General features: G+C 45.9%; 2 protein-coding genes across 3 annotated transcripts in view; one reads left to right on the forward strand and one right to left on the reverse strand.

Moving 5' to 3' along the window:
- SGPP2 (sphingosine-1-phosphate phosphatase 2) overlaps positions 1-15,378 on the forward strand; it is a 35,989-nt gene extending 20,611 nt beyond the window's left edge. Inside the window, exons 3-5 of one of the 2 annotated variants that reach the window (XM_048314840.1) lie at positions 3,994-4,173; positions 6,348-6,437; positions 11,886-15,378. In XM_048314840.1, the coding sequence (XP_048170797.1) occupies positions 3,994-4,173; positions 6,348-6,437; positions 11,886-12,428 (813 nt within the window). In that variant the 3' untranslated portion in view covers positions 12,429-15,378. The remainder of the gene's footprint in view (positions 1-3,993; positions 4,174-6,347; positions 6,438-11,885) is intronic. The other variant, XM_048314841.1, reaches the window with a different exon arrangement.
- Positions 15,379-20,055: 4,677 nt separating this feature from the next.
- FARSB (phenylalanyl-tRNA synthetase subunit beta) overlaps positions 20,056-26,840 on the reverse strand; it is a 37,062-nt gene continuing 30,277 nt past the window's right edge. Inside the window, exon 17 of the mRNA XM_048314618.1 lies at positions 20,056-20,328. Coding sequence (XP_048170575.1) covers positions 20,177-20,328 — 152 coding nt within the window. The 3' untranslated portion in view covers positions 20,056-20,176. The remainder of the gene's footprint in view (positions 20,329-26,840) is intronic.

Below are 26,840 nucleotides of genomic sequence, written 5' to 3' on the forward strand. Positions count from 1 at the left end.
GAATGATTTTCATTGCATTGGGAAGGCATGGATGTGCATGAGAGAAGGGTGGGGGTGGGCACGGCTAGGTCAGTCCCACTGGAGCTGCTCCTGCCCTGCTCCTGCCCTGCCCCGTGGCACAGGGCTGTCCCCAGGGAGGGCACCCCACTGCCCGCCGCACGCAGGTCTGGCAGATGCGCTGTTTGCTTTGCCGTGCTGTGAGCAAGGAGCCCGAGCAGAGCCTGGGCGGTGCCGTGCTCCTCCAGCCCCCGGAGCCCGAGCAGAGCCTGGGCGGTGCCGAGCTCCTCCAGCCCCTGGAGCCCGCACGGAGCCTGGGCAGTGCCGTGCGCCTGCAGCCGCTGTGAGCAGCCCGTGGGGTGCAGGTGACACAGAGCACCACCTGTGCTGGGTGGGCTCCAGGGGTGCACCTGCCATCATTCTCCTCTCGGGAAGCCTGCCAGTTCATCTGGTGGGGGGTGTTTTACCCCACCCACAACTGCTGCTTCTGCCAAATAATCCAGGACAATTGGTGTAAAGTTACGTGCACGGTACCCAGGTAAACTAAAGGCAAAGGTCTGGTGCTTCAGAGATCAGCGCTTGGTCTGAGCATATTCTGGAGTCCCCGTCATGTTTTATGGAGGTTGTCTCATCTCTCCTTACTGTCTATACAATGTGTTTTTAAAACTTAGAAGGGTCAGAATTAATTAGGGGTGTCAGGAAGGGGAGTGTGTTGCGAGGATGCCTGGTATTTTCACTTACCCATCCCACCTCCAGCATTCAGTCTGTTTTTCACCATCAGAGGAGTCCTAGCATAGCCTTCATTTTTGAGATGACTCATTTCCTTTTCTGCAATGCTCTTATGTTCTAGTGCTAATAATACTTCCACAAGTGGAAGTCATTATTATAGAGGACTGCTGATAAACTGGTCATCCTACCTTGCCTCTCAGATGGTATCACAAGTGGCAGCCTCAATGTTTTATGTTCTGCCCGAGAGAGTAATTTTTCTTTCAACCCTGGAATTTAATTAACTTAGAAACATGTGCCTGCATCCATTTGGAAACTGATGGCATTAACTAAATAAACCCACACAGTAGGTTTTTAAAAGACGTTTGTTCCCTGAGCCTTTGTTTACTGTGAGCAGTCTGGGGCAGGCTGTTCACTGTCTCCTCTGTGCTGTGTGTGTCTGTAGGAGCAGCCAGGTGTGTGCCACCTGCTGCTGATAATAAGGCAGTAACGTGATTCATATGATGAGGGATAAAGGCTGCAAAGTCACCAGCAGTCACTTTTCCTGGCTCTGGTGCTGACTGTAAGTCTAGCACTCTCTGACATGTGCTGTGCTGTAGAGAGAAGGATGAAGGAATGTGACTGGCTTTTTCCTGGACTTGTGAATCCTGCCATCTTTCTTTTAACATGAAGCCCTTTTTTAAATGGCTGATGGGAGAGAGAGAGATGCAGTGTGTCTGGTGACAAATGTGGCAGTGGGTGATTGTGTTGCTGTTCCAGCAGATGGCTAACACCAGTATGGGAAGGATGTTATTTTAAGCCCCCTCCTCTGCTGGTGGAAGCATGAGAAGCAGAAGAGCGAGCCGTCTCACACAGCAACTGAGCTTTCATGATAGACACCAGTTAACCTGATCTTTGTATTAAAAAAAAAAAAAAGAAAAGGAAAAAGGTTTGCTTTGTTTTAAAGAGCCTCCTCCGCCTATGTCTAGCTACATTATTGTAGCAGGTTTGGTTTGTAACCAGGCAGAAACACCAATTTAGTGTAGTGGCTTGGTCCAAAATACTCATTACTATTTACCTTCTGTGAGATAAGAATTAGGAGAAAAGCAAAGCAGGCACCAAGAATATAAAGAATATAAAGAAGTTTATTAATAGACCTAAAATAAGGAAAAAGAAAAGGGGGGGGAAAAAAAATCATACCACACCTTCAGAACTCTTCTCCTCCCCCCACCTTTCTCCCTTTTCCCACTGACAATGTAAAAAGACAACCCTTGAGATGTTCAGTCTGTTTACCACTTCCATAATAACCTTGTTCAGTTCATTTAAGAAGAGGAGTCTCTCTTGCCCATGCTATGAAAACATTATCACAACGAGGCAGCCGCCTGGGTTGGTTCTCTGCTCGCACGTGAGTCCCTCCCACAACTTGCAGCTTTTCCCACAACTGCTTTCGAGGGTCCACTCTTGAATTACTGGGGTACAATTTTAAGGTTGAGCCGTTCAGGAACAAAAGTTCTCTTCACCCATCTCTGGGAGCATTTAACCTCTAAGAACAGAGGCCCTTCTCCTTCCCTGGGAGCAAAGGGTCTTCCTCATCTTCATCTCTAGGACTATCTCTGGGAGCATCTCTAGGAACTGAGGTCTTCTCCTCTTCCATTTGGAGCAACAGTCCTCATCACTTCCATCTCTCCCTGTTCAAACTTCTCATCAAATTACAGCTGCTTCAGCATCTGCTTATCTCAGCACAAGTGCTTTTGCTCACAAGTACAAGCTGAATGGTCCACCCCCCATGCTTTCATGAAATTACAACGGGTACTCTGATACATCATAGCTTTACAACAGAATTTCAGCTTTAAGCATCTCCTCTTTCTTCTCCCTCAGGTTTTCAGCTCTTCACAGCACTAAAAGGGTTAATCTCACCCAGGCCTTGCAGCTGGAATGTGGCTTATCGCTGTTGGTTACATGATCTTTTGCCGGACAGCGGTGCAGCTTTCAGCCGGATCTTGGCCGCACTGGAGAGGGGGAGCTGAGCCGCTCCAGCTGCCCACAGCAGGGATGTGGGGGGGTTCCGCAGGTGGAACAGGGCCCATCGGCTCCAGGATGGCCGTGGCCTGGCCCGGCCGGAGCAGGGCCTGGCTGGGCCCGCCGGCCCCCACACGGGGCCCGCAGCCACCTGTCCCAGCACTGGAAACGAGAGCGCTCTGCCTGGGGTTTGTCTATTCTTAAGTGTGGATCACAGAGGCAGTCACAATTTTAAGTGGCTTAAAAAATTGTCCATATTCAAACTGGCCATCTGATAGGTTCTGTCAGGTCACAGAAGAAGCTGTAAGCACCCCTTTGCAAGAACATCACTTCTGAGACTATGCTTGCTAACCCATGACAATTATCTAAAGGGGGAGGAGGGTTACAACAGAAAGCAAATACATCCTACAGGACAGCCTGGCTAACTTTTCTCAGATCTTGCCACTGTGGATGCTGAGAGCCTGCTGCCTTCAGGAAGAGGGTGCTAAGGAGCCAAGGATGTCCTGGGCGTGGCTGGATGGGCAGCACCTCTCAGGGATACTGGATAGCATTGCCTCTTGCCTCTACTTCCCTTGCTGACCTGAGAATGCAACACTTCCCCCAAAAGTACCGTGTTGCTGTGCTTGGAAGCTAATTAATGGAGCCCTCGCTTAAGCCTCTGGTGTCCCAGGCAGGGAATAAAAGCCCTTTACTGGGGAGTTAGGCAGGAGAACTGGTACCTCATGTTGCTTGTCCAGTTTTCCCTCTGCTGCCTCTGCAACGATGCCAAGGTTGTCATTTAATAACCACAGAGATGGTGCATCCCAGCAGGGCTCCTGCAGCACCTGGTGCAGTGGGAGCTGCTGGGAATAGGGGAGCTGGTGCTGGACGCAGCTGGGCAAGGCAGTGATTCAAAGGTGGGGGTGGAAAAATTTCTCTTACAACAGTTTTCTTACAGGAGAGGGGTTGGGAGGGTTAGGGAGGAAACTTAAACTTCTCTGGCATGGGGTGGGAGCCAGCTGTCTGTCTCACACTGTCCTGTGTTGCTGAATCTCATCAGCCAACCCTCCTCTTGGTCCCACTTCTGCTCAGGTTACCACACAGTGCAGCAAAACCACTGCTTCCTTCGCTGACTGAGCTAATGGAAACCCCTTTAATAATTCAGGGGATAAATTCTGCACTTGGAGGGGTGGATTCTGCAGGAAAAAGCACTGAAATGCAGGTGGTTCTTGGGTGGGCTGCATGGGGATTGCCTGTGCTGACTGACAGCCCTGTGGCCTTGCCTGTCCCCAGATAGTGATGTACATAGGCCAGGTCTCCAAGGACATCCTGAAGTGGCCTCGGCCCCTGTCACCACCTGTCGTGAAGCTGGAGATGAGGACGAATGCAGAGTATGGGATGCCGTCCACCCACGCCATGGCAGCTACAGCCATCTCCTTCTCCTTTTTCATTGCAACCACAAACCAGTACAAGGTAGGGGGTACAAAAAGAAAACAAAAGAAGAAAAAGAAAATACATTAAAAAAAAAAAAAGCATGTGTCTGCTTCCAGTAAGCCACATAAAGCTTGCAAATCCAAAGCTGTTGCCACTTCCAGAGGAGCTCTGCATTTATTTTCACAGATGCGTATTCTTTTCTGTGCTTACCTGTGGCTGGTCAATTACAGACACAGAAAAAAATTTAGTGGAAATATCCTTTCTTTTGCACAGACTCCTCTCGGAGCTGCTGTCAGGCTGCACTGCCCTGCTGTGGTGTGGTGGGTCCACTGTGTTTTTGCACGTGGGGTGACCGTGGAGGGAAGGTGCCAGCATTTTGTGCTCACCCCATGCCCACCAAGTCAATGCTGCACGTTGGGACATGCTGGCTCCCAGGGCAACCAAAGGAGCTCTGTGTCACCTGGTTTCTGTATGAAAGGAAAAGCATCCTTGGAAATCCCCTGGCCCTAGCCTGGGTTAGACTAACAGCACACAGCATGACTGGAAAGCCTGCTGTCAGAGAAATAACAGCAACTTCGCTGCACTGGAGCTGTGGGCTGCTTGGGGAAGTCTCATCATTTTTCCTCACCATCTTTCTAAGAGGTTTATTTCCTGAAAACTCATTTCTCCATGATGATTATTTTCATTCTGTTTTATTAATCCAAGCACGTGTTTCCTGTCTTCTAGCAATAATAACTTCCTGGCTGCATTGTATTTAAGAATGTTTCTTAGCCCCCTCAAGGAATAAACCCATATAACCAAGAGGGCTCCTGCTCCCTGTGTGGTAACTGGTCAGAGCAGCTTGACAGTGGAATGGGGACAAGGAGCCATAAGAGGGAATATTTATCAGTCCTGGAAGGCCAGATCCTCCCATGTGTCAGAGCTTCCAAGAAGACCTGGTCAGCATCACCTTCTCCTCCTCAATCTGCAGGTGCCCAGTGGGACATGCAGCTCTTCACAGGCTGTCTTGTGCTTCTTGGAAACTGCCACGAAACAATAAAGCTGCTGTCAAATAATTAAATTGTTTAATTGCCTCTATTAAGATGGAAAAATCTCCCAGTACATTATGCTGCTATCTTCTCAAGCTGCCCTAATCATCAATTACTGATCTGGACTAGCTCCCAGGCTGCCTGCTGAGGGAGGAGTCAAGTGGGTGTAAGTGCTCCAAAGGCTTAGAGAAATCAGGAAAATTAGCGTTTTACGAACTGGGAGCGATATCTGCAGCTGGGTCTGAGCTGTCTATTCAGGGGGCTGGAGTATGCTGGGGGAAAGGGTCAGAAGAGAGCTGTTACGCTTAGAATTTCCACAGAAGCATTTTTGTGCTGATCTGTGGCCACCCTGGCCAGTCGTCAGCTTCTGGCAGAAGATGGAGACTTTGTGTCAAATTGGATGAATTAATTGCATTTATTTATATTTTGAGTTGGTTTATTTTTTTACAAAAGATCTCCCTTATGGACTGAAAGGAGCCCAGCAGCCCACTCAGTTTCAGGATTTGAATGAGTGCATTAAGGGCTAATATGTTAAGCTTATTCTTTACCAAATAGGTTTTTTTTTCCTTTTTAAATGTTGATTTATTTAAATGCATCTTTCCATGTTTGTAGGCTACTCAGAGAGGGCATTAAGCAAAAACACCTTCATAAGATGACTAAACCTTTAAGTGTCACAGGGAAGAGCAGTCCTGACTGCTCTAATAGCTGGACTGTGGTTTCAGCCCAGACATTGATTCTCCCCACTCAGCCCACGGCTCGAGGACTATTGATCACACTTCTGGTCAGACTCCGCAGCTGTCACAATCCCCTTGGCTGAGCTGAGACTGCAGTGCTACCTCAGGCATGGCTTGTACAGCATGCTGTGCCTTTTTTCTTAAGCTCTTTAACACTAACATGGTTTTTGCAGATAGGTATTGTAGGGAACAATTCTGCAAATACCATCTATTTCCCACACTTCCCCACACTGAGACCAGATCTTCCAAAAGCAGGCACCACAGCTAATGAAATGACCTTCTAGCAGGGTTGCATGTTGACTGGGGCAGGGGGGGAGGTGTCTTGTCTCAGGTCACGTTAATCTCTTGGGGAAAGTACAACTCAGGAGCCGCTTCTCGCATGAGATCCTTATGTCAGTCGAACTGCTTGGTGTAATGTGTGTATTTAACTTATTTTTTTCCCTTTTCACAGTATCCATTCGAGCTTGGCCTAGTAGCAGCGTTTGTGTTTTCAACGTTGGTGTGTCTGAGCAGGCTCTACACAGGGATGCACACAGTCCTGGTAAGGATGTGCCTCCAGCTCTGCTTTCCTACAGCAACTCCCATCTCCCACTCTTCAAGTGATACATGACGTGCCTTGGTCTGCCCCTACAGGAGTAGATGAGTTGTGCCACTGAATTTCAGGCTGAGCATTCAAAGGAGCTGTGAGGAAACCCTCGGGCTATTGATATTTGAGTCCGCAGGAAGTTTATAGCATGGGGAGGCTGCGGTGTGCGTGGGCTGAGGAGCCGGGTGAGGTCAGGGTGGCATCTCAATTGGAGCTCTCCATTTCGAAATTTTAATTGCGAGGAATGCACTTGGGCAACTGACGCTGCTCCTTAGCTAAGCCCTTTGTGCAATAGTATCACTGTTTTCAGCGAGAAATGCTCGGGGCTGGTTTAGACTGGGAGTGCCGGGGAGGAATTGCAGGTTGGTGAGTCACAAGTGAGCTGCCCTGGAGGGGCTGGGCAGCAGCAGGTCTCCTGTCACTATACAGGCACAAGGCACTTAAAAATATTATGACAAGTTTCTTGTTTTCAGCCGGAAGGAAATTAATTCTTAAGGGACTGAGATGCACAAATAGTTTGAAAATAATCATAAAATATCGGTGACTTTATATGATAGACTTGCTGGGCACAGTTGCTTAGAGACATCAGTCCTGCTTTAGGAACAGATTTCAGTGTGCCTGTGATAGCTGGTTCTTTCCTGACAAGAGGAAACTTTATTGATTTGTTATATATAGTGGTCAAAAGGGTGGCCCAGCTTCCCAAGTATGGACAAAAACTCCTGGCTATTTCCCCACAGGAGTTTGATATGTGTTGTTAGTTGCATATGCATAAAAAATTGAATCTTTTTTACTAAGTAATAATTAGGTTTGTAATGAGACTTGATAACTGTAAGAAAGGGAGCCCTCATGAGATTAAGGCTAGCTATAAAATATAGCCTGACCTTCCCTTTCAGGCCCAGTGGATCAAAACAATATCTTACATCGAAGCTGCAGACACCCTTTCTTTGCTACTGACATTAAGTCAATCAGTAAAAATTCTTTGCATACTTCTCTTGCTGGCCATCATAATGAAAGACCCCTCTAAATTGAGATGGATTTTAGGGTAAAGAAGAAAAAGTCCTTTGTGCTTTTGACATGATAGGAAAGAGCTGTAAAATAAAATTTAAAAAAAGCTTCTTAGCTGAAGTGTGAGCAATGCTGCCTCTCAAAAGGGCAAATGTCCTTGGCTGGGGTCTTCACCCCATGTGTGCCATGGTGAGGATGGAGCTGGGGAAAGGCCCAGTGACCATGGCTGCCACATGCAACCCCTCTCTCTGCAGCAGCAGCTTGTCACCCACAATGACGGGCTCTGCTGTCCCACCTGCAGTGATGGTTCTTTGGGGAAGAATTGCAGTTCAGAGCTGTTTCTGACCTTTTGTGGGATGGGTCCTGCCCTGAGCTGTGATGTCATAGGGCTAAGGCACAGCAGTGCCCAGCCAAGCCATTGGCTCAAAGAGCCTCTGGATATTTAACTGAGGCCTTAAAAGAAAGAATATAATTATGTATTAAGTGGTCATAGCATTTTAATAAAGCAAAGAAATGGGTAACAAATATCCATGGACTTGGTGTAACTGATTTTTCCTGTTTGAGGTACCAGAGGAGGAGTGACAAGGACAGTTGCACTGTGCTTTCCTGCAGCTCTGTTGCAGAAGCTCATCTGCTGTAGTCTCAGCTCTACAAATCTGTCTGCATTTCAGCACTGCTGGCCTTGCTTTTGAACGAGGAGTGGTATCAGAAAGCACAGTCATGTCAGTAGAAGAGATGTTACCATTAAAGACTTTCTGGGGAGACAGTCAGCTGCTATGGGGAGCTATCTGCATCCTTCCAGCTGTACCAGAGCTCAGGGAAAAGGGGTGTCAGTAATGCACTTGCACTGCTGACAGGTAATTTAGTTACAACTACCCTTCTCCACCACCTCAACATCAGAATGTCCTGTGTGTGTGTAAAAACAGGGGAAAGGCAGAGTCCTTTCTTTTAGGTCTTAAATGATGGAGTCTGAGGACCTGGTAAAGAGGGGATCTGGAGTTACCTGGAAAAGGCAAAGTAAAAAAAAGTAAAAATTTGGACACATTTTGAAGCAGTGAATCTGTGGGTTTTTACAGGTTATTTTTGAGAAACAAAAAAACAATTGGAGACGATATGACTGGTAGTTGTTGTTTGCTTTCTTTCCCCAGAGAGCCGTATTTTAGAAAATATTACTTTGCTTTCCATTTAAAACATTGGCCTAATTTTTGGTCCCTGCCTCAATGCAGTGAACAAGTTTTCCTATCTCACAGCTGCTGGAGCCATTCCCTCCAGAGCTACAACTGATGTGAGAACCTCACTGGCACTGCAACTACCCTGAGTTACAAGCAATAATGCCCTGTGCTGGCCAGCATGGTCGCTTTTTTGTCCCTGAGATATACCCATTCCGTGTTGATGCATTTATTGCTGGAGGTGGTGTTCTGGAGCTCCCACCCTGCCCCTTTGACGGGCTGTATTTCAGGCTTTTTCACGCTACAATTAATCCTGAAATTATCTTAAATATTTTAAAGCTGATAAACACACAGCGCATTCACAGTACTTCACACACTGTGTAGTACAGTCCTTGGGGGATGAAATAAAGTAACCCTTAGGAGTGGAAACCAAGTAAGATATTTCTGTTTAGGAGAGTGAACAGTGTCTCACACTAAATGAAAATGTAGAGGAACTTACAAAAACGCAGAATAGGAAAAGTGTTATTTTTGCTTGGATTGGCAATATCAGGGAAGCAGATATTTGGCACTGTGTGGGAGCAGAGCTGAGCTGCATAGCAGCGGAGGGGCTTTAGGGGAGGTAGACGGAGTCTGGGGAGGACTCGTCTGTGCTGAGGCAGCTGGAGCATCCCAGCAGGGCAACAGGAGGTTTTAAGTTTTGCTGGTAGTACTGCACCTTGAGCAAAATCCCGTGCCTGCCTTTATTTAAAAATTCCTTGATAATTGCAGGCTTGGCGAGACGCTAATCTGTTTACACAGGCAGACAGGCAAGAATGTGCTTCCTGGGAGTGCTAAAGCAGCTCCACCCCCGGGGAAAACTCAGGTCCTGCTCCGGGGGACACAGCAGGGAGAGTCCACAAAAGCAGCTTTTCTCGCAGAAATCAGAGCCATCTTTCCTCTTCCCATCTTCTCCTTAGTTTAGCAGGCAAGGGGGGAAATAATTCATTCTGCACTGCTAAATGTAGGTGTTGTTGTGGATCTTGCCCACCTCCTCTGGGTGTTCAAAAGATCAAACCTGCCCATGCACATCAGGACTGAAAGGAGTCACCACAGACAGCCATGGCATGTGCTGAGGTCTCCAGCAGCTTCTAGTGAGGAATTTCCAAAATGAGAAGCCCACATATTGGTGGATAGGGGAAAAAACAGAATAAACCACTGGCCTCCAAACTTTTTTGTTCAGTAAAAAAAATCTGAATATGCACCCCCTATATATATGTATATATATATTTACTTACAAATTTTATACATGTACTACTGTACCAATACATACATTATAAAACACATACAAAATATACTCTAACAAACATAAGGATGAAATAAGCACTACTTTTAAAAAATGCGTATATGTTGTTTTACTGATGAGTGGTGCAGAAAGTATGTTCTCCCCCCAGCCCAAAGGGTTGCCTGGTGCACCCAGTTTGGAGACCACCAGTACAGTGCCACTGGTCAGGGGCAGAGCTGATTGTCTGGGTCCTGCTTGAAACCTCTAGGAGCCATGTTACTGTACTGGGGCTGAATGGGAGGATAATAAAGTTCAGAAAACTCTAACCAGGTTTGTAGGTAGGGACTGTTTGGAGCTGGGTTAGGAACTGCTGCAGTCAAATCTGACTAAATCTGGGTAAACCTGAGCAAAGTTTTCATGAGGGAATGTTAATGTTTGGTTACATTTCTTTAATTGAAACAGAAAAGCATGTGAACAGCTTTTGAGTTTTGCTCCTTGATCACCTTGATCAAGTGTATCAAGGACTTTTTCTTCTAACATGAGGTGGACAAACAGCTGGGTGGGAAATGGAGGTACAGAGCGGGGATGGGATTTCTGAGCATTGGTGCTGGGAGCAGCCCTCAGCTCTTTTGTGTTGAGGCAGTTACTTAGTGTTGGGCCAAAACATGTTTTGTGTGTAAAGGTATCATCTAAGAATTGATATCAAAACATGAATTACTGTGAAACATTGACACATAATGGTATTTTACATCCTAGACAAGTTTGTGTATTCCCATGGCTAGCCTCATGTTTTGGATGAAGGAATAAATGGAAATTTGTATTAGGAATATACACAATGGCTGTAGGACTTGCTTAAAACCAAATGTTCTGTGAATCTAATGCACGTTGTAAACAGCTGAAGTTCAGCCACACAGGAGTCATGCATTTACCAGAAAGTCATTAAATATTTCTGTTGTGAAAAAGTCCCCTCATTCCTGCCTAGCTCAAAGTGAAGTTCACATAAATAATTTTCAGACTGTGACCAAGCATGGTAGTAGTCAGCTGCCATGACTCGTGAAAAAGATACAATCTTAGAAGAGGACATTCCTGTCTGTGACTAACTTCAGCTTTTGCAGAGCATTTTGTGGCTGTTCTAACACTGCTGCCTCTTGTGACACTGGAAGGGCAGCGTGGGGAAACTTGTTTTATTGTTTTTTACCTGGCTGCTCTCATACAGATGGCTTTTGTTAGGGGTTACCTCCTGTCTCCTTTCTCAGCTTTGTGGCTGACAACAATCAAGTTCTCAAAACACCTTATTTGCCTCTGTTAATAAATTAGGGTTTAACTATGTGCTTGCTTTGGGCACTGTACTGGAAACCGGATTTCAGAGACTTGGGCAACAAATTTCTCCTTGCTGTATCCCTGCCTGGAGGTGCCTCCCTCCCACTGCTGGCAGAAACCATGGCACATGCACCATGTCCCACAGCTCTGCACTTTCCATCCCTGGAGCTTGTGTTCCTGGGATGGGAACCTGTCTCTGACAAAGGACAGCATCTTCCCCTTTATGCAAAGCAAGCAAGGGATAATCACACTGATGTGATGAAATCGCTTGTAGGGTTATGGGAGGGAAAGGGTTTGTGTGAAGGCAGCTCACTGCAATATTGTCCCTGAGATGGAGTTGTGCAGGTGCCTTTTCTGAGGTGGAGAATTGGTGGGGAATGCCCTCAAAACATGAGAGCAGATGAGGAGGAGAATGTGTGTCCACAGACACATGCTTATGCATAAGCTAAGGTTAGGTTCATGGACTGTCACGTTTTATTTAGCACAGGCTTCAGGTTGTCCCTGCATGGAGGTAATGGCATCACTGAATTCAGGGCGTTCCTCCACTACTGGGCCCCACCAATGCAGATACTGGTCTTTTATGATCACCCAAATACCCAGTTTACCTTCCAGATCTCACAAAGCCTATTAAATGTGATTTATTTACAGGATGTGATCGGTGGAGCACTGATTTCGGCTGTGCTGCTCATGCTCTTGTATCCTGCATGGGACACGATAGATCACTTGCTCTTAACCAGCCCCTTCTGCCCACTGTTTTCCATAGTTGTGCCTCTTGTCTTATGTTACAACTACCCCAAACTAGACTATTACAGCCCTACCAGGGGAGACACCACTACTATCTTAGGAGCAGCAGCTGGAGCAACTGTGGGATTTTGGTTAAACAACCAGTATGCTGCTCCAGCCTGCACCAGCAAAAGTTTTCAGCCTGGATTTCCTCTGGTCACCAGTACCATGGTGCTCGTGCTAGCCAGGTTCTTCGTAGGGATCTTGGTTGTCCTGCTGACACGCTGGGTCATGAAGAGCGTGGTCCTTGGCTTGCTGGGCTATCGGTACAAGTTCCCCATCCATGACCTGGAAGCCCAGAGACGCCTGGAAGTGGAAGTGCCCTATAAGTTTGTGACGTACTCCACCGTTGGCTTCACAGCCACCGTGATTGTGCCGCTGCTGCATGAGCTGCTGGGACTGATGTGAGCACAGCTCCTCCTCACCGAGCCACCTGCGGCACCCGTGCTTCGGGGACACAATAACTCAGTCCAGGCTGGTGACTTGACCGAAAAGTGTTTTGTGCCTTTCTGCACTGGTGTGGTGGGTTTGGCTCTGGCTGGATGCCGGGTGCTCACCAAAGCTGCTCTATCACTCCCCTCTCTCCAGGGAGAGAAAGTATAATGAGAGGATCATGGCTCGAGACAAGGGCAGGGGGAGATCACTCAGCAGTTTTACTGTCACAGGCAAAACAGACTCGACTTGGGGAAATGTTTAATTTATTACCAAATTAATCAGAGTAGGATAATAAGAAATAAAACCAAACATTAAAACTACCTTCCACCTACCCCTCCCTTCTTTCTAGGCCCAATTTCCCTCCTGAATTCTCTACCTCCTCCCACCCACCATCACAGGGGGATGGGAATGGAGGTTACAGTCAGTTCATCATTGCTTCTGCTGCTCCTTCCTCCTCAGGAATAGGACTCCTCACACTCCTCCCCTGCTCCAGCGTGGGATCCCTCCCAGACAAGACAGCTCTCCAAAAACATCTCCAAAGTGAATTTTTCCCATGGGCTACAGTTCTTCATCCAGCATGTGTCCCCTGAGGGGTCACAAGTCCCACCCAGGAGCCTGTTCTAGTGTGGACTTCCCACACCCTTCTTATGGCATTACCCTGCTCCAGTGTGGGGTCCTCCACTGATTGCAGGTGGATCTCCATTCCCCATGGACCTCCATGGGCTGCAGGGGCACAGCTACCTCTCCATGGGCTGCACCATGGGCTGCACCATGGGCTGCAGGGGAGTCTCTGCTCTGGCACCCAGAGCACCTCTTCCTCTTACTTCTGTGGTCTTGGTGTCTGCAGAGTTGTTTCCCTCCCGTATCTTCACTCCTCTCTCTGCCTGCAGCTGAGCAGGTTTTTCCTCCCATCTTAACTGTTATCCCAGAGGTGCTGCTACTGTCACAGATGGGCTCAGTGGATCTGTCTGGGAGCTGGCTGGCATTGGTTCTGTTGGACACATTGGTTCTGGCACCTTCTGAGGGAAGCAATGCTTGTAGCTCCCCCCCGCCACTACCATGCCCTTGCCACACAAACCCAAAATAACTGACCTGAAATATCTGACCTGGAAGAGTCCTGGGAAGGCCTGTGCACAGATAACTTTGAGTTAGAAATCACCAACCCCACTGTGTCCCATAACTAGACACGCTTCCCCCAGGCAACTGAAAATGACAAGCACACAGCCAAAATGCCTGCCAGAGCAGCAGCAATGGCTGGTTTCCTGTGGAGTTGGGGTTGCTGGGGAGCAGGCCTGTACCTGCTCAGCTGAGGGCTGCTCCTGAAGCAGCAGAGCAAGCTAAGGAAAGGCTCAGGTTTGGGGCATCGGGGAAAAAGCAGCTGGTGGGGTGGGGAGAGAGGTGTCCAGCCAAGAGCAAAGTGCCATCGTTGGGCAGAGCTCATAGTGTCTTCTGATGGCACTGCCAGACCAGGCTAGTTCTGTGGGGATGGTTTTACTCATTATTACAATTAAAAAAAAAAAAAAAAAAAAAAACAAAAACCAAAAACCACAAAATGTAAAAGAGAAGGAAAATCTAACATAAAATGTTTAATGTGCTTTGCAACAAAGTTACCTTGGATATTAATAAGAAAGCCTCCACTAAAGGATACTTTGCCTACAAACAACTGAGCAGAGTTATTACCACAGCATTCCGGCTTGAACTCAGACTGTTTAACTCTGATTTAGTTTTCCTGGCTAGGGCAAAGGAAAAAGTCCTTCCTGTCGTGCAGAGGTGACAAGTAGCGTCCATAAACTGCGTTGTGGAAGGAGCTGAGTAGTGACTCTGGTGACTACAGCGCATGGCAATGATAAGATGCCATCATTTTCTGCTGCTGCACAGCATTACAGTTGGTCTTCCATGCATCCTGCAACACTTGTAGAATAGCAGGGCGGCATGTCCATAGGAAGGTCATCCCTATAACTCAGGCCGCTTATTTAAAACAGAATATATCAGCTGTTGGACCAATGAGCTGTTGAGAAATACAGCATTGAACGTGGTCTTCTTGGCTAGGAAAATGTACCGTGCTATTGCTGCAGAGCTTCAAGTATGGCCCCCGTGCCTTGCCTGGCAGAATGTACAGTGAGAGCCAGCTTTTTAACCATGTCCACTTGCCTTCCTGGCTGCGAGAAAAATGAACCTGAAGAATGTAAAGGAGGTGCTTTGCCATCCATTGACTGCTTGGATAAACATAATCAATTCCAAAACTGTGGCTGGGAGTTCTGTCTGAGGAGTGCAAGGTGTGCACGTGAAAGAGCTGCACCACTTTAAACCCAGGCTATCAATCTCCAGAAGAAATGCAGGCAGAAATTTTAACCAGTTTTAGATTTGCTCAGGCTGTGGATAAAATGTTTCATAACAGGTTGTGTGGACTTTACACATGCATGCAAACAGCTCCAGCGAGCCTTTCAGCAGGGCACATGCCCGCTCACACCTGCCCCTAGGTGAGTGCTGAATGTGAGCCACCATAGCCGTGGGGTTCCATCCTCAGCCTCTCTCCCTCCTGTCACAGAAGCGCTGCCATCAGGTTTAAAACACCTTTAAACCCCTTGTGCTAAGAGTGCTGCATGACACACAGGTGCAGTGCACAACCAGAGCCCTGAGGAGGGGCCATATCACAAAATTGAGAAAAAAACTTAGCAGCAAGCTGAGTGTTTAAGCTGGGGATTGGAATTACTCCTGAGAAAGGCACAGTTTGACAGGGAAATTCATGCAGCTTTATGTGTAAAATTTCTGTTCTGATTCACAGCTATTTTGTGCTATGAAGATTTTATAAAATATATATAAATGCTGCACAGGTATTTTTATAGTATTCACTTGCATGTGATTCATGCAAAAAATGCAAATTCTATTTCGTTCAAATTTTAAAATAAACCTATTTTGCAGAGTTTGGTGTCTGTCTGTTCATTTTGCATCCTCTATTGATACTTGTAAATGACTGATGTAAAGGCAATGAGTCCCAGCTAAAAGAGCTTCCCAAGTGCAAGCACCCACCTCTCTTCCCAAGCTGTCCCTCTTGTGGCTCTTTGTCTCCTCCTTGGTCTAGCTCCACACTTTGGCTCCTCCAGAAGGATCCTGCTTTTTAAAAAACATTTTAAAAAAGTCTACTGGTCTACTAATGACTATTTGTTAGAACCCTTGCAAATGGAAATGAGTGAGTTGCATGTAATTGGTGCTGGGGGACTTTTGGGCACTGGAATCTCCTTCACCTGCAATATCTACTTCTAATAGACTAAACAGTTAACTGAAAGCCAGTTTAACATGTGCAAAGATAGCATGACAACTCATGAACTGCAGAATATTTTGCATTAGCTGAGGTACCTAACAAGGTTTTGTGGTCAAAATGTGTGTTTGAAACCAGGTAGGGCCACATCCTCCCCTCAGCATCACATCCTGCCCACAGCTGATCAGGGTGAGCCCAATTGCTGCAGCATCCCTGGGCCAGCTGGGTTAGGCAGGTGTGTCAGCTGGGCTCTGTGCTGAGGTTGTGCTCATGGGATGCTCACAGGACCACAGACACTCCTGCAGGGCCAGGCTTGGAGAGGCAAGTCTTCTGACAAGGTGAGACACATCACCCTTTCTGTAGTTCATTAACCTGAAGCACCAGCTCCTCATTACAGATCTCTGTGTGTCTTTGCTGTCTTTGGAAATGCTCCCCACTTCTTCATCCCTGCAGTGAAGATGCCTCTGCATTTCCAGGGTGGTGGTAGAGAATGAGGTTTTGTGGTGGGTTTGCTGGCCATGTTCTGTACTTTGTAACACAAAGGCTCCAACTGAATCCTCTCAAGTAAGCACGCTTGCATTTTAGACTAAAACACTGCTTTTGATGTGAATGGAGTGGGAGGTAACTTCCAGAGTATCACAGCCTGGGCCGTTCTCTTCTCAGTACTGTCTGTGCTGTCTGTCCTGGTCCAGCGCTACAGCTCTCCCTCCTGTGCCTGCCCACAGCCGGAGGGGTGATGCAAGACAATCCAAGTATCCTTTGTTATGCTGTCAAGAGGGATGTAGCAGGCACCCCACTCTTAGCTTAGTCAGCTCTGTCCTGCCTGGAGGCTGCCCTCTCCTGGCCTGCTTACTTTGCAAATCGCTTTCTGGGCATTTGGTGCCAACCCAGGCTTCCTCCTGTCTGGGGCATCTCTGTGTGCTGGTGGCCCAGTGCAGAACCAGCTACTCTGTCAGACGCCACAAGGCTATTGCACTTTTTGGCAGGGATTAGGAACCAAAGCAGCAAGCACTGAATTTCCCTGCTTTAATTTTCCAGCAGTAACTTTGTCATGACCCCAGTCTCCTAACCCATCCAAGTTCCTATGCAAAATTGCAAGCAAGCTTGTGCCTTGCTTTTCTGGATACAGTTGATGTAATCTAGGGAACAGAAGAAAACAGTCTCAGTTTCAGTTTTGACCCTTCTCAGCTGCGTTACAAGGAAGAGTTAGAAAACATGGGTGCCTCTCTGACCAGGGTGGACGTGCAGCTGGGCAGTGGGTGGGATCTTGCACAGTTGCTAAGCCATGAGTAAAGGAAGGCCCTTGCTTGCTGCCAGCTCCTGCTCCTGTCAGACCTTCCCCTGCTGTCTCACTGTCTTCCCACCTTCCCACTGTCCCACGGCCACCCCGCTGCCACCCCACCCTGGCAGCAGGCTTGGTTTCAAGGTCACCGGGCGGTCAGAGGTGTTGCATGTGCCAGGCCATGATCCCCTGGCAACCTCCTGGCAGCGCTTTTGCTCAGCCTATTCCATACTCACCTGCCAAACCAAGGATGATTTAAATTTCAAGCAAGCACAGTGCCAGCCTGGAGATGGAAACAGTCCCAGGCATCACCTTTCCATAAACACCCTTGCGCAATAGCAAGGGTGACCTGCAGGCACCGGGGCCTGTGCCGGGAGCTGCAGCCAGGCTGGCTCAGGGTTCTGCTCTTTGGAAAATCACCACCAAAGCACAGCAAGGACAAAACCAGAGCTCATGTCCAGCAGAATGAACCCAGCAATCACCCAGACAGCACACTAAACCACCTCTGATCTCTCTGTCACCAGCTCTCCAGCCTTTTCTGCTTGTGTTCAGATCTCCAGCAATGACCCATTACCCACAGGCAGCAGGAGCAGGCCAAAAGTAATCCATAATTGCAGAGCAGTAGTTAAAAATCCCACTTCCAACTCTTGTCTAAAAAGAAAACCCAAGTTCAAAAGATGTTAAAAAACTGCTCAGAAGTCCCTACCAGCAGCAAAGGTTTCCTTTGCCAGAGCCCATGGCTACAGCAAAGGATGAAAGCAAATTTCAGTGCTCACAGTGGCTGGCTCCAGCATGAAGCTGTGTGGTAACTACCTCAAGTACTGCACACAGCTATGAGCAGGCTGTAAATACCACATAATTGCTTTGGAGCTATGAAAGACAAAGCCTCGCAATAAATACACCAGACTTATATGAAGTGTCCCACTCATCAGGAATCACAGTTAATCCTGAGCACAGCACTACAGCAGAGCTTGAATTTCATTGCAAGGCTGCTGGCACCACAGTTAACTGGAGGGGTCAGGGACTCTGAAGAGGCTTTTTAACCATTTTCTTGATTCTCATTGTCTACTTCTAGCAAGTAATGGTACCTAACTGGGACAAAGCTCGTGTTTTTGGAGCATTTAGCTGCCAATGCAGGAGCAAATGGTATGAAAAAGAAGAGATCCCTAAAAGCCTCACACACATGCCACCACAGCTCAAGCCCTTAGTCTCAGCTTAATCTAGTTTTTACACTCAAAGGACAGCTAAATTCTCAGGAGAACTGGGACACACAAAGAGTTAGAAAATCTTGTGCAGAGAAATATATTTAGTGCACACAGATATGCCTGCACTCTGCTGCAATGCAAATCTGCCTTATTGTCGTCCTAATCCCCATGCATGACACACCAATAAACAGGGGGGGTTAATACTTTCCATCTGCGTTACACATTGCTTCCCACACTGCAAGCCTGCCTCTTTACAGTTGTGTGGGCATTGTGGAGAGAGAGATCCTGCAAACGCCAAGCTGCCTAATCTCTTGGGAGGTTTAAAATGTAAGCTGCAGTTTTCTCACTCTCCGTGGGCACCGGAGTCAGTCATGCAACGTATGGCGATAGCTATATTCTCATTTCACGTCTGTCATGCAGAGATAATTAAAATCTACACTTCCATCTGAGGGGAACCATAGGGTTTCCAGATGGGTAACTGTAGTGCATTTTTCATACTGAATTATCACTTGCACCAAAAAGCATTGCCTGTTGCCTTCCCACCTGTTGAGATTATTGATGGGGCTGCCATTGAAAAGCCCTTGTGGGCCCAGTGATAGGGGTCTGTGCAGCTCGTAAAACTACAAGCTTACCTCACCACTGCACATCCTTCTGCTCAGTGGGGCAGTCATTGTGACACCCTTCTCCAGCAACTCCCAGATGTCCACTCCTGGACAGGCCCCTCCTGGGATCAGGGTCCATCTGGCTCTCACAGCAGAAAGAAGCCACAGTGCATAGGCCTAATACAAAATACTGGTGGCTGTTAGCCAGCAGCATTAGCAATGGTTATAATATTGCAAAGGAGGGACAGCCAGCCCCACAAGCCAGCCAGTCAAGAGCTGCTGCAGTGTACTGAGCTGACCACCCACTTGGTGACATTCCTGCAGAAAGGAAGGATCGGGCATCACTGTGCTGGATGGAGCTTCTCAGTTTAACAGAGAGCAGAGGCACAATGCACCAAGCTGTGACACAACTGCTGCCAGAAAGCCACCTAGAAGGAAAAGCCTGATCCATGAGAGGTTCTCATGTACTGGCAGGGGCAGAACTGCCAGAAAAAGAACCCTGCCCAAAAGCTGCGTGGTCCTGCTACACAGCTGGGGTCCAGAAAGCCCTGGTGGGGCTGGGCGTGCAGCAGGCCCACGCTCACTTCTGCAGACAAACATGCCAGCCTTAGGCAGACAAAGGCTTTGATAGTTTTCTGCTCCTCATGCAAAAGACCACTGGCATATGCTCTTAAATGCATTTCCCCATTTGGTTTGGAGTTTCAAAAACCGCCAGGCTGACATCAACAATGGAAAAAGTTTAATTCCACCCCCTCCCCTTTCTGAATTTAGAATGATAAAGGACCAACAGTTATGTCTGGAGCGGGGAAGCAGATATTACACACATCTTGCTTACAAAATAGCTCTGGTTTTCATGAAACAAGTTTATTTTCCTCCCCCAGCCATTGATGAGCACATGACAACCGTACAGAATAAAAGCTCAACTCCTTAGTTCTGCTCACATTCACTCAACATTTGCTCTAATCAATTATCTTATTTCATGCAATAAGAAAAGAATGAGATTCCTGTTATGCAGCCATAATCAGTTACAGTATGAAGCTGTGTCTGTGGAACGTTTCTGATTTTGAAAACTAATCATGTGCTCTGCCATTACATTTCTCTTGTAAAGCACTGGGCTTTGACCCAACTCGTTTCTTCCCCCCTGCCCTTTGAAAACATTGAGGGCACAGCCTAGTCCGAGATCCCACATTCCTTCCCTGCAGAAGCCAGCCAGATCGCACTGTAAAGAACACATTTACTCACGGAGACAGGATCTGTTTTTCTGGTTTATTGGAACATAAAAGCATAAGTGGATGTCCCCTGGGAGGCAGACAAAAGAGGAGAGGGTGCTGCATGTGACAGTGGACGGCTGTCGGAGGATAAAAGTCACGTCTTCACACGAAGGGCTCAATATTGATCTCCAGGGCAGAGCACGGCATGGTGAGCTCAAACTTGGTGATAACATCAGGGTGTACGACTCCAAGTTTCCCAATGCTTTGACCTTTGGCAAAGACCTCAGCACAGCGACCAGGAAAGAAAGCAGTGCCTGTAAAGAAAGAGAGAAAAATCAATATTTCTTTGGGCCGGAGGAGTCAATAGGCATTTAACATGCAGAACAAAGCTCTCAGTATTAAACTGTTCTCTGGGATGAGATGCTAAGAAGGGGCTCTCACTTTCTTGCATTAAGAGTTGTCATGATTGATAGAGAATGAGAAAACACTAAGTTAAAAATAAAATGTAAAGCCCAAAGCGTGGGCATTTTTCACACTCCAATTGTTTTGACTAAATTCCTCCTGCAATGGAAATTAGCACAGCTGAGTCAGAGGGCTACTGAAATGAAGAACCTTTGCAGCCTTTAGGCTATTTAACATCTGAATGTCTCCCACCTTAGTCTGTTTAAAGAAATAAAGCTTGCTGTCATCTAGAGGGTAAGTAGGCATGTCACCCTAGATTGCCTGTCACATAAGTAAAAACAACCTGCATTCCTCATCTGGAGAAGAACTTTTTAAGCAGTTTCCCATACACCATAAAACTGTGAAACAATGAATACTCAAAGGAAAGCAAAGACCATCTTCCTCTCACCTCAAACCAAGTCCCAATATTTAAATGTTACATGGAAGTTTTTCTTCTAAAAAATTAAAATTAGTTAAATTTGCCATGAAGAACTTGGAGCAGCTGTGCAGACTTTTTCATGTAAAGCCTTTCCTACCTGGGAATTTCCCTGTGTGTGGTGGCTCTACCAGCAGTGTGTTCAAGCTTGTCTATAGCAGCTACACTTGCACTGTTTTGGCCTCTGTCCTGAGGTGAGTGGCATTTTTACCTGACAGCCTTTCTAAAGACAAACCCAAACCAAGCCAGCAAGTTGCTCCTTCTGAAAGCACCACTTTCCTAAGGAGTGTGAGGAAGCAAGGCACCATCTGTGGGACATTCAGTGAGCGGTGCTGCAGGCAATGCTGTGATATCAAAGGGGGAAAGGGGAGAGCATGAAACAATGCCACTGCATCCTACAGATTCTGAATCCTCAGAAAGCTCCTCCACCCTGTTTTTAATGCTGCTGCCTTCGGTGTCCTCTGCAAAAGGATCACAAGAGTTCCCAGCAACTTACTCTCTGGTTGCTCCAAATGCTACTTAAGGTTCAGGATCAGCCCAGGACATTTTACTGTGTGTACAAGGAGCTACTTAAAAAGGCAATAAGGGTCCAAATGAACCTCAAACCTCAGGAACATTTCCATGAGACTCTTATCACTAGTGGTCAATCCCAGAGATATATTCTCTGTTAGTTCTCCAGTGGAAATAATTCATTTAAGAAGTGTTTCCCATGAGGTTTGTAGTTGTAACTTGCAGCTACAAGAACAGCAATTAGGTCTTTTTCTTGCCCAAGTTGCTGCATGTGCAAATTAACTTCAATGTCCACTTCAATTTTGGCTACCTTGTGAAATCTGACCACAGTAGTAAATGACCACAGTAACATTACTTAAAGGCTGTTTTAAAAAATATTCAGAAGCAGAATCTTTTAAGTTATCCAGTTCCAGTCCTAGCTACAAGCACAAACCAACTACTTACAATGGATGTACAACAGTGACATTACCTCAGCCTGGATGCTACTGGCACGTGACTCCAGCCAAAGAGACACTTGCCACTGCCAAGCTGCACTATTCAAAACAAGATGAAGCAAATTTAGAAAAGAGTCAAATGTCACACATACAGATCACTCTGCAGACTGTGGGTGAAAACATAACCTAAAAATAAAGTTGCCTTTTACTTAGTGGTAAAGGCTTTCCTATTTGTAAATAAAGCTGGTATTGTACCAGCAATGTGAATAGCACACAGAGGCTTTTTTTTAGACACTTGACTGTAAGCTTGAACTGGCACAAGAGCAAGAACCAAGCAGAAGTTCATAATGTTGGCATGGTACCCCACTATAAATCTATAGGAAAAAAGAGCTTTGACAATAGCATCAGTTAAAAGCTGTGAGTCTGACTTGTTTGTTCTTCTGAGCTTCCTTCTGTGTAGTCTTGGGAAAGTTATTTTATCTTCTTGCACATCTAGACCCAGCTATGTCACGAGACTTTACTGTTTTTAAATTTGTTGTAGATATCTGATAGGGTCTAAAATAATACTGTACTCAGTCAATCTAACAAGGGCATTTTCCCAGATCTGTGCCACTTCCCATTGTGTGAAACAATGCTGTTTTCACACACAACAAATGCTCTGCTATCCAGGCATCACCTCTTGTTGGTCTCCCAGTCCCAATGAGTTCCGAATACGCTGCTCCAGGCTATGGCTTAGACACTGAGCAGCATATTCAATCTCATGCAGCAACTGATGCTGGACAATTATGTTACTTTTTTTTGCACTTCCTTGCAGCAAAGAGGGAAATATATAATTAATATCAAGGGGGAACATTTAGGTCCCCAAAGTTCAGGAAATGGGACCTTCAAACCACATCTCAATTTCTAGTTAAGCTGACCCTGAAATGTTGGCTGCTTCACCAGTGTGCCCCATGTTTTGCAGACATGGCAGTTACAAGGCATAATTCTGTGGCTGGAAAAGATCAGACAATAAGCAAATAAAAATGAAATAACCTGTTAAGAACTTTAGAGCCCCCATCTGTCCTGCCAACACATGGCTCTTGCACCAAAGAAACAAGAGCTGAGAAACAGGTTTACAGAGAGTTTATGAACTCTGGTTAATAATGGAACTATTATTATGGTAATTGGCTGCACTACAGAATGCTTCAAAGTATATTCCTGCCTGCCAAAAGGGCCTCTAGACTGCACCACAAGGGGGAATCTAAAGCCTTCCTCATCTTAGTGACTCTTCCTTTGACCACACAGGTGGTAAAGGAAGGAGTTTAGCTCAGACATTGGAATGAGTGGTGTTGGTCCATGTGCCCCTGCCAGGGCACCAGAATTTGGAGCAAACGTAAATGCCAGTTAAAAAAATTCAGACATTGACATGGAAGCACATAAAGAAGGAAAAAAATCTCAGAAGAAACATGAAAAACCTGAGCAGAAAGGGGGAAAGAGAAACAAGCATTTGCAGCTGGGGGAGAGCTTTGACTGAGGGACCAACCACAAGCACAAAAGGAGACCTGAGCTAGAGGAACCTGCTGTGCTGGGGCAAGACACAGGCTTGCATGAGGACTGGGCAACCCATGGAGCAGGGCACCAAACCAGGGGGGTCATCAAAGTAACAAGGAAACAAAGGTAAGGACTCTTTTCATCCCAATTTGTGTGTTTCTTGTATTACCAAGTAAATACAAACAGTGATTAGGATTTCTAGCAAAGCTTGTGTTACAGACTGGGCAGTGTTACATGACTTCAACTCTTGAACTAAAAGCTTCAGAGTGAGGGTCAAGGCTGTATGAAAGATGTACTGAAGCTACTTGCACGCACAGAGAATCAGCAAAAAGTGCACACACTGTTACCCTGTCTGTATAAATCACACCAGAAGCTGAAGCCCAGTGCTCTTAAACTTCAGTAAAGCCTTGATGCCAAAAGGAGCCTTTCCAGAATCATTGGCAGCTGTGACCTGCAGCTTTTGAGGAGTTCACCATAGTTTGTCCTGCCTGTCTATGCAGTATCATCAATGTTAGCATGGCTGTGGAGGGCATGGTCTTCCTGAAGAAACTCTCTCTAGTCAGGTAGGCACAAAAGCACACCTGGAGGCCCCACTCTGAGCAGGTGTGTTGGGAAGGGACTGTGTTTGCTGCTGGTGCAATTATCCTGAAAGGCTGCTGCTGTAGGTCCAACTGGTTGGTTGTACCATCAACTACATTGAGAGTCAAAATTTATTTAAAAACTGTAGTTTACTGTACCTTCTGCTTTAAGAATAACATATTTATCACTCTTGACATAGTAAATCCTTTCTGCTCTGCACACAAACAGTACTTCATAAACTTCACCTTGAAATCTAGTCAGAGATTGCATTGTCCTTGCTGATAGAGATGCAGACAATGCCAGAGGAAGCCTGAAGGTCTAGCAGTGGAAATCCATCTCTTAGTATGTCAGGTGTGTAAGTGGTGGTTAGGACAAGGGGTGGGGTGAAATCCAATATGCCTTCCTAAAGAAGGGATGCCAAAGCCAGCCCTGTCTTACGCTGACACGCTACACGCAAGGGAAAGACAAAAGCTACTTCTCATGGCTGCAAGTAAGAATTTCTAATGCTCAGTGATGTAGAAATAATACCTTTAATTAAGGCTTCTGTAGCATGTCCTCAAAATCCATAACTGCCTTTCTGTATTCAGGCAACAGGGCCACTTTGATTGCTTTGGGGTAATTCTTTGGCCAATAATCCAATAGAGCATGTAGTCTTTAGCACATTTTCTGGCTAATTGACCCTCAAAGAGCTCTGAGTTCCCTGCACTCTTTGTTGTCAAACACCTTGCACAGTTTCTTTCTCTACCTCACTCACCCTTCCTTTCAAAAAGAAATAGATTAAAGTTGTATTATAGGCCTGCAGTTGCACTAAGCCTTCAAATCCACTTGTTTGTTCCCGTAATTTGAAGGAACACTGGAAGCTGAAGCTTAAGAAGGTAACAGAGCAGAGCTTATCTGGCCTCAGTGGTCTTTCATCTTAATTCTCCTCCCTTTAGTGACTCCAGCTGCCCTTTCACTACCTCATCCTGACTCACCTGGGGAAGCATTTTGCCTGTGCTACACTGGATGGAATTCAGTTCTGTGAGGTTAGAAGTTGGGTTTAAGATGAGGTTCTTCACACTTTTGACTGATTCCTTCTTTTGGCAGATAATGCAGATCAAATGCAGAGTCAGGGGGCACTATCAGACCAGGCAGTGTGTTAAAAGGCAGCCACCTCTTTCTGCCCACACATACAGCACAGTAAGGCTCCCAGAACCTCATGCAAACCAACAGCAACCTCAAAATCATATCTTGTTGTGGAATGATTTACCTTCAGCTAATTCTTACAATCACAGACATCTTAAATCTTGCACGATTTTTGGAACATAGTGAGAGACCAATTGTTCTCCTAAGCTGCACATTATCAGCAGTTCTTCTCCCTTATATTCTCAAGACCAGAAAAACCATACTTTGGGATCAGTGGGATATTTATTAATTTCAGTCTCTTGATTTGTAAATCCTGACTAAAGCTGTGTCAGAACAACTGCCATTCCCCAGATCACACCTAACAGCAGTGACACATCAGGAACTTCAAATTAGTACAATTAAATTTAAGGCATGTGCCTTAATTACCCCTCTTAAGAAAATAATTAGCACTTGACAAAAATCACAGAAGCAGTATCTGTGTTATGTGAATGAATGTGTTCTTGTCTAAAGGGCATCTTTCATTCTGATCTCCTCCTCTGTTTTTCCAAAAGCCTCCTCATATAGGGCACAGCAGAAGAGGGTGAAGTGACAATCAATTATTTACTTGGACTGCTACACTAGATATCCAAAAATAGAGTTGAATATTAGAATTCACTGGATATCCAAAAATAGAGTTGAATATTAGAATCCTTGTGCAGACAATAAGGCTGGGAACATGGAGAATCGCCCACAAATTTGCAGTGGTCAGTCAGTTAATCATCTTCTCCTCTTACACCTAAGTCAATGGCTGAGTTTTCATTAGTTTGTATTTTGTGAGGAAAACTTACTCTTCTATCTTATAAGAACCCTCATATACTACTCTATAAGCTGGATCTCTTTTTCATTCTTGCTGTGCAGTGTCCCAGGAGCTTTGACAGAGGGTGTTTGGTGTTGCTGAATGTCAGAAGGTGGTTCAAGAATGCAGTAGGTTTGAGGCATCTCTTTATTCACCTGTGCTATCCTCAGGATTACAGCAGCCTCAGACACTTAAAATTATCTGGCTAAAATCACTGTGCTCCTGCCTTTCCTAATGGAAGGTAATATTTGGGTGGATGCTGAGGTTAAGGAATGCAGACATTTTGGGTCACTGATCTGGATAACAGCATGTCTCTAACTCAGTGCTGAGTTTATCTTATTAAATACTGTGTGCAGAAAAAATTAAGTAGGAAGCCTAGAAAGAAATCTATCAAATTCCATGTATTTCTCTAGAAATCAGTATTTGTGTATAAAGCTCAAAAAATTTGCCTTTGTGGGGCAGTTGTGAGAAACAGCAACTTTCCACTGGAGCTCAGTTGCATTGCAGAGTTACCATTATACAGCTAATCCTTGCTGTTAGGCTGGTTTATCTGATATATCCAGATTTATCTGAAATGTTATACTTTGTCTAAAAGTCACAAACCTAAGCTGATATTATGTCACAGCTATTTTGTCTATAAAATGAAGGAATTCCTAATCCCAAATAAAGCTCTTTTTTTTTTTTTTTGGAAGATGTCTGGCTATTTCACTTGAGTTAGAGAACACTAAGCTTTGAATATTAAAAAACTTACTTTATTTGTGTTCCATGAATGTTTTTATCACTCTTTGGATATCTAAAAGAATGATTCATTCTTGCAAACAACAGAATCTGTCAGAAACTAGCAAACAATAAACCATATGCTTTCTGGCAGGGGGTATAACATACTCTGTGTGCACAGCAAGGCAGCAGGTTTTAGCTTTTTAGGCTCTGCTTTCA

This window comes from Corvus hawaiiensis, chromosome 10, assembly GCF_020740725.1.
Source record: "Corvus hawaiiensis isolate bCorHaw1 chromosome 10, bCorHaw1.pri.cur, whole genome shotgun sequence".
In the NCBI taxonomy this organism is placed as follows: domain Eukaryota; kingdom Metazoa; phylum Chordata; class Aves; order Passeriformes; family Corvidae; genus Corvus; species Corvus hawaiiensis.